This window comes from Camarhynchus parvulus, chromosome 2 (genome assembly GCF_901933205.1).
Source record: "Camarhynchus parvulus chromosome 2, STF_HiC, whole genome shotgun sequence".
Lineage (NCBI taxonomy): Eukaryota > Metazoa > Chordata > Aves > Passeriformes > Thraupidae > Camarhynchus > Camarhynchus parvulus.
The window spans coordinates 8,052,618-8,060,489 of NC_044572.1; the positions used below are offsets into that span (position 1 = coordinate 8,052,618).

The 7,872-nt window shown below is 49.2% G+C and overlaps 1 protein-coding gene across 1 annotated transcript; it reads left to right on the top strand.

Annotated features, from left to right (window-relative positions):
* The first annotated feature begins 2,514 nt into the window (after positions 1–2,514).
* Positions 2,515–4,741, top strand: HTR5A (5-hydroxytryptamine receptor 5A). Its single transcript, XM_030943470.1, has 2 exons — positions 2,515–3,252; positions 4,198–4,741. The coding sequence occupies exons 1-2, from the start codon at positions 2,515–2,517 to the stop codon at positions 4,525–4,527; spliced, it is 1,068 nt and encodes a 355-aa protein (XP_030799330.1). The 3' UTR covers positions 4,528–4,741.
* Positions 4,742–7,872: the final 3,131 nt, after the last annotated feature.

Consider the following 7,872-nt stretch of genomic DNA (forward strand, 5'->3'; position numbering starts at 1 on the left):
AATGGTTATAACCCAAACCTGATGGACACAATATTGCTCATATAGGCCAGGATGCTCCTGCTCTAGGATGTGTCCAAGAGACTCATCAGATCCTCCTGTCAATAAAGTTGTCTGCCCAGTCAGTCCCCAACCTGGATTCTTTTCCATCCCAGGTGCAGATCTTTGCATTTCCATATACATACTTATACATATAATTGCACATAAATATATATATATAGTCTACATTCTGTATTTCCCTTCACTTCTCAACTGACCCATTCAGCTCCAGCATCTGCCAATATATATATTTTTTTTAAGGTGAGTAAGTAAAATAATGAAAGTATTAATGATTTTTAACGAGAACATTATCTACTTTTACTTCTTTAGATGTAATACATTTTATTTTCATTTCCCTTTAAATGTAATTTTTGTCTATTTTTTCCTGAAACAAAAAATAATAATCGATTTTCAGGAGCACATATTTTATCATTTGTGGTTGATTCTATTAATTCTGGGTCATAGGTTTTTTTTTCTGGGAAGAGCCCACACAACAAAAAGCTCCCAGCCTTGGAGCTGCTAAGTGTTTTGATCAATATAATGACAATCAATGATGTTTTGCACCTTACAAACCAGGAATTTTAAATCAAGAGGCTTTATGAAAGGCTGCAAACCCTATTTGTCCTTTGAGTTGTAAGTTAAAAAAACCTAATCATTCTAAAATTGTCAGCATTCTTGTGTACTTGTGTATAAAAGATAAAATAATAATTTCTCCCCACAAAAGATGGCAGTTTATTTCCAAAAGGATGATATAGTCTCTAAGGCTGCATTTGTTCCAGTACTACAATAGGATCCCTGGTTCTGAGAATGGGTAGCACAGCACTGAATGAATTCTTATGGGGAAGATCCTGTCCCACTAAAACAAGGTCCTGGACCTGTTTTGGAAACGCTGCTTTGCATTTCCCTTGGTAGCACGGAGGAACAAGCAGCAGCAATGGAAAACATCTTGTTCATTACCCTTTGTTATTGTGACTAGCTGTTTTCATTAAAAATTCCAGAGAGATTCAGGAGAGGCAGAAGGAAGCACCAGTTTGGCTTTACCCTCCGTATACCATGAGCATGGAATGCATGGGGCACTCCATGAACATCTCTGTCTGTGTCTTCTCCCCAACTCTCTCTCTCAAACTGCAGTTCACCAGCAAATGGCATTGTCACCTGATCTTAACACAGATGCCCTTCCTTCCCTCTCCCCCAAGAGATGCAAGCTGTGAGCCCCACGTTAGTGCCTGCAGGGTTCTCACCACACCTGTCTGACCGAAAAGCTCTTTGGACCTGTTATCCCAGGACTGTCTGGAGAAGCAGAGTGCCAGCACCAGCACTGCCCTGCCTGGATGCCATCCAAGGCTTGTAGGCTGGAGCTGGCATCCCTGCATGGAGCTGGGGCACAGGGAATCCTGCTCGGTGAGGTTAGATTCTGACTTCTGCTAGGAAGCCCAGAATCCCACTACTCATCACAATTAGTGTGCTAAAAACCATAGGAAATGCTCCAGCATTTCATTGATAGCTAATGTTATTAAATAGACAATTAATAAGAGCAGTCAAGTGAATTATTATCTCCAATAAAAGCCCCGACAATTGCTAACAAGTTAGGAAATGCCAGCACAGAAGTTCTCAAAGAAATAATCCCCTGCCACATTGCCCCCACGCAGAATAACCAGGGTTACTAACAGCTTTCCTAGGCGCAGACTGTCGCCTATCTGGGAGCAAGGAAATTCCCGCGGCGCCTCACTAACACATTTTTAGAGGAGCCCAGGGACAATCTCACAGGGATGCTAACTTTCTGCGGCAGGCACGGAATATGCCCGGAGGGGGCGAAGCCACCCCGAGACAAAGCCAGGGCTGATTCCCGCACGGCGCAGGGCAAGGACAGCGGGCAGCGGGCTGCGCTAGGGGCAGGGGCGGCACGTACCGGGCACGGACAGCCGGCTGGGGCAGGGACCGGCGGCTCTGCCCTCCCGCTCGGCCCGCTGCCGGTTCCGAGCCGCGCACGGACATGACTAAGCAGCAGCACCTCTCCCTCTCCCTCCGCGGCCGCTCCCGCACCCGCGCACGACGCGGACTCACCTGCCCGCCCGGCCCCGGCCCCGCCAGCCCGCGGCGCGGCTCCTCCGCAGGGGCCGCCCGAGGCTCCTCCGCCCCGCTCCGGCCGCTCTGCCGCCAGCGCCGCCCCGCTCCAGCCGCTCCGCGCCGCGCCGCTCCGCTCCGCTCCAGCCGCGCACCCCCCGCGCCCGCGGAGCCGCCGCCGCTCGCCGCCGGGGCGGGCCGGGGTGCCGTCAGCCGCGGCTGGCGCAGGGCTCTTCCTGCCGGGGATGAAGCCCCCGGCGGCCGCCACCCGGGAGCCCCCGCGGCCGGCGGCGCTGGGGGCGGCCGGGGACCCCCGCGCCCGCGGTAGGGCGGCGCTTCCCCCGCTCCCGGCGCGGACAGCGCAGCGCCTCCCGCCGCCGCCGCCGCAGCCCGGAGCAGCCCCGCAGCCCCGGCATGGAGCGCCCGCTCAACCTCAGCTGCCTCGCCGATACGACGCCGGACAGCGGCAACAGGAGCGGCTCCTCCGGCGGCCCCGAGGGCGGCCAGGCCCATCTGTCCGTCTTCAGCGTGTTGGTTCTCACTCTGTTGGCCATGCTGGTGGTGGCCACGTTCCTCTGGAACGGGCTGGTCCTGGCCACCATCCTCCGCGTGCGCAGCTTCCACCGGGTGCCCCACAACCTGGTGGCCTCCATGGCCGTCTCTGACGTGATGGTGGCGGCCCTCGTCATGCCCCTCAGCTTGGTGCACGAGTTGTCCGGGCGGCGGTGGCGGCTGGGCCGGTCGCTGTGCCAGGTGTGGATCTCCTTCGATGTGCTGTGCTGCACTGCCAGCATCTGGAACGTCACGGCCATTGCCCTCGACCGCTACTGGTCCATCACCCGCCACCTGGAGTACACGCTGCACACCCGGCGCCGCATCTCCAACATCATGATTGCTCTCACCTGGGCGCTCTCCGCCTTCATCTCTCTGGCCCCGCTGCTCTTTGGCTGGGGAGAGACTTACTCAGAGGACAGTGAAGAGTGCCAAGTCAGCCGGGAGCCTTCCTACACCATCTTCTCCACCTTTGGGGCTTTCTACCTGCCCCTCTGCGTGGTGCTCTTTGTGTACTGGAAGATCTACAGGGCTGCCAAGTTTCGGATCGGATCTCACAAGAGCAACTCCATCACCCCCGTGACACCAGAAGCACTGGAGGTAGGTCAGCTTGGTTGTGCTTTGCTCAGGTCAAGCCCTGGCAGCAGGCAAGCCTTTGCAGAAGTGGGGGAAACTTAAACCAAAAGTGTGCAAGTGAACAGTGATCCACCAAAGCCCTGTGGATCCTGGAGGCTTCCAAGGGAAGGCAGACTGCAAAGCTGGCAAACCCAGTCTGTTGGCTCCTTCCGAGCCCCCAGCTGTGTGTGAGCACTCAAGGTGTAGCTGAAGCAACTTTGGGACATACTGCGAGCCTGAGCTCCACGTGGGCGAGCGGTGACTCACAGATGTCCCCCCATGGAATGCTAAATCAGTGCTCACCAGCATGAGTAAGGGGTCACCATCCCTCCCCTGGGGAGGGCAGGGGACAGTGGATGGATGGGCGGCTGTGTCTGCTGGGGACGATACCCTGGCAACGAGCTTGGGCTTTGGGGACACTGTGAATTCACCCAGACAGAAAGCACTCGTGCAGAATGTCCTTGGAAATCTTTCCTAATCATGACTGCATCGTGTCAGTTCATCCCAGGCACGGTGACTCCGCACTGTAAGGATTTCTTGCAGGGAGGAAGCAAATGTGTGCTAATTTTCTTTCCTCTCCTACCAAGAGCTCTTAAACTCAATGGGTTTAGAGGAAGTAAGCAGTCTTCTGTGCACGGCATGTGGGTGTGTGTTCTGATCAGATTGTAAGTGGGGAAGTAATCTTATTGTGCTGCACTGTGAGTAACCCCATGTACCCTCAGTACTCTCTCTAGTTTCTAATCTCACTTAAATAGTCTCCATCACCCAGAAGAGGTTATACAGCCACCTTGCCCTCAGTTAGAGTGTGACATGCATGGCTTGTGTTTCCCCTGGAGCCCTGGCCTTGCTTGCACTGCTGGGCTCTGTACCTGCTGTGGGGGATCACCTGACGGGGGTACATGTGGTGCAACTTGTGTTTGTGTTTGGCAGGTGAAAGAAGCTGCCCAGCAGACACAGATGATCTTCACTGTCCGTCACGCCACTGTGACGTTCCAGACGGACGGAGACACGTGGAGAGAGCAGAAGGAAAAGAAAGCTGCCCTCATGGTGGGCATCCTTATTGGGGTCTTCGTGCTCTGCTGGATCCCCTTCTTCATCACAGAGCTCATCAACCCACTCTGCTCATGTGACATCCCACCCGTTTGGAAGAGCATTTTTCTATGGCTGGGCTACTCAAATTCCTTTTTTAATCCACTCATCTACACTGCTTTCAACAAAAACTACAACAACGCCTTCAGGAACCTATTCTTTAGGCAGTAGTGAGCAGCAAAAGCTTTCCTGCTGCCCCAGGAAGCTGATTTTAAGTGTCAGTGATTCTGACCAAATTCCTGAGGAAGTTCAAAGCCACAGATACTGAGGTGATGCCAAAAATGCATCACCATGGGTCGTATGTCCCAGACCCAGTCCCTAGGCAGGCTCTCCATCCCAGCCTCTTAGCTGCTGTTTTTCCAGCAAGTAGCATGTAAGGGCTTCTCCTGCCAGCAGCCTGGCATCCTTGCTCCAGTGCCCTGCTGTGTTCCTCCTGCCTCCCCAGTGATGCTCTGTTTGGTGGCACCAAAGGTGCAGAGGAGTCCACTGGCAAGGAAACCTCGGTTTGGCCGCTGCTGGAATCTCCCAGCATTAATCACCTTTGTCCCATGTGCAGAGCTGGGACTCTATAGCATCAGGAGGTTTTGTGATTACATATGAGAGTACATATTTTATGGCTTGGCTGAAAACATGGTTTGTCTTGTCTTTCACTGGTAAAGACTGCAAAGTGTTTGGTTTTTTGGGAAATAAAACTCTTGGTAAGGGTTGAGTGCAGACTACAAGTACCAAGCTTTTTCTCACATGCTTTGGGAAGAACAAATTGTGTCTGTTTGCTTTTGGATCCTATGTAGCAGGGTTTTTTTAAAAAAAAAAAAAAAACAAACTTATTGTGAAAGCTTAATGCATGGTGTATCCTGGAATGAGAGAGAATGCATGGGAAACTCACCTCTCATTCCCCAGCTGCTACGTGTGAGCATCTGCCTCAGACCTTTATGTTCAGAAATACCAGCTGTAAATGCTAATCTTCCTGCCTGTTGTTTCCCATTTTAAAACATTAATGTATTTTGAGCAGCTGTGGGCAGATTTCCTGTAGTTTCAGGGGATGCAAGGGGTATATTTCGAGTTGTCTTTCAATGAGGAAAGTGTTTTACTATATCTGAATGCAATCCAGAACTTGAAACCAAAGCAAAAACCCCACTTTGTTTCCATGAGCACTGGGTTGCAAGCAAAGGGCAGTTAATGGCCGGTGATATTTCTTTCTGGAAGCATAATCAAACCATGGAGCTTCTCTTCTGCAAGGACCAGGCTTGCAAATTTATTTTTTTGTCCACCTGTCCTTCTCTGCCTGCCCCACTAAGGCTCTATCCCATGTGGTTGTTACTGCTCTGTTGCCTCCCTGCCTTTCCATGGTGCCAACTTAATTATAATAGTTGGGATTTCACTCCTAGAATTAGGATTACACACTTTAAACTGCCCTACTGAAGGACTGACAGGTCTGCAGATAAAGGAAAGCTTTAGTATTAACTTGGTTCTGGGATAGCCACTGAAATCAGACCACAATTAAAATGGTGGAAAAAAATACAGCATGGAAATCTGAACGACCTGATTTCATGTCAGATATCTCAAGAAGAGATAAAAAGGAAAGATGTCAATGAATGAATGGTAAAGCTCCCTGGGGTTGAGTAGTATTCATTTCTATCTGTAGTAGATCGTGAGACATCAGATGTTAAAATTGTCACTGGTCCTTTAAGCCAAGCAAAAATCCTGGCAGAGTTGGCAATAAAAGCCCTTTTTCTTTTGCTGTGTCTGGACAGGTGAAAATGGAAGCAGAGGTCAAGGTGCTATTAAAGTGTTGCAGCCCTTTCAGGACCAGTTAGACAAACATCCATCAGCACTGACATGGACATTGTTGATCCTGCCTTTTGGCAAGAAGAGAAATAGGATAGCTCTTGACATCTTCCTTAACACCATCTTATAAAAGTCTGACAGAAATATTGGGTAAAACCCTGCCCTCATTGAAAGCAAAGGAGAATTTTTTTCAGTGAATCAGATTTTTATGTGGCATGTCTTGTCTCGTAAAAGCATATTTTTAATGTTAATTAATTCAAGGAGAAGATGAGTGGGATGTGAATGATCTTCTAACTCCCATGAAAGAGGCTCTGACCTGCCCCCTAACCATGGGCCAATCTTTCCAACTAGTAAAGAGCATTTTCTTTCTTTGCTACATATATTAAAATATTATTAGTGACATCTCTGATGTATCAAAAATTGTAATAAACTCTTAAACTGCTTTTTTTACTGAATATATAAAGGCTGTGCTGCTTTCTCTGGACAGTCCATCGCTGATGCTGAGTTGTGCTGTTTGGGAATTGCTGCTTTTGTTGTGACAAGGGTTGTCTAGCCAAAAGTTACTTTGAAAAAATGCTTCCTTGTTCAAGCCTTCAAGAACTTCAGCTAAGCTTGGTGGTGCCTGAAAGTAGGAGACTACTTCTTAGGCACCCAGAGTGACACTGAAAACCCTTTAAAGCATGGATTACCTGGGAAGTTGGACCTTAGATCCCCTTTTTCACAGCTAACATGATGTCTGCACAACCCCATGCCAGTCCCAGCTGTGTCCATGCCATTTTTATTTGCTCTTTGATCAGTATTGCAGATTCTCTTGTGTCTGTTGTGTGGAGTCCTTGTGCAGGGTGTGGAATCAGCTGTGAACTCAATGTCCACTGTGAGCAGACAGGAGTTAAACTGAAATCAGTGGGAAATTCCCTACTTTAGCTGCAGTTTGGTGCTGGGGTGAAGCTCCCTTTCATTACACCCTCTGTTTATTCATGCTGTGCCTTAAACAGTGACAGGGAGACAGGAGATCATTTTGAAGTGACACTAGATAATTCCAGTTTGCCTGTGGTCATGAGTATTCCACCATCCTGGTGTAAATTACACTTACATTTATTTGACAGGCCACATCTGATACAATCATTTTCTGGAAAGAAACAGCTTCCAGTTGGTGGTAAGATTTGTTCTTTTAAATCTTGACAAGATTAGCAGCTTTCGTATTGGCCGATTCCTGCAGCTCATACTTGAGACCTAACACCATGGGCTTTCCTTCTGAAGATCATCCCTGCAATGCAATATGACCAGGCAGGGAAAATATCATTATTCTGGAGGTTGCACTGCAGAATCCTACTGAAACATGCCACAATGATCTCAGCACAGGGAAGTGGCACAAAGAGACCTGGGCACCTGATCCAGGCTCCGAGGCTTTTTACAAACCTCTCATTATTCAAACACAGATGCTGAGTGGGCTCCCAGAGATGCAAATCATGTTTGAAGACATAGGCAACCACAGCTTCAAAGGAGGCATCTTGTACCTTCTTGTTCCCATTTATACACAGAATCAGTGGTGTGAAGAGAGCTGCCTCACCGAGGCTTTGTGAGGATTAATTACAAAATGTTGATCATGTACCAGGAAGGTGGAACACTCTGGTTTGAATGCCGAGCAGCATTATAAATTGAGCTTCTATTTAATTCATAGGAAGAACATTATTACCCATTATTATTGAGTTTTGTACGCAGTTTAAT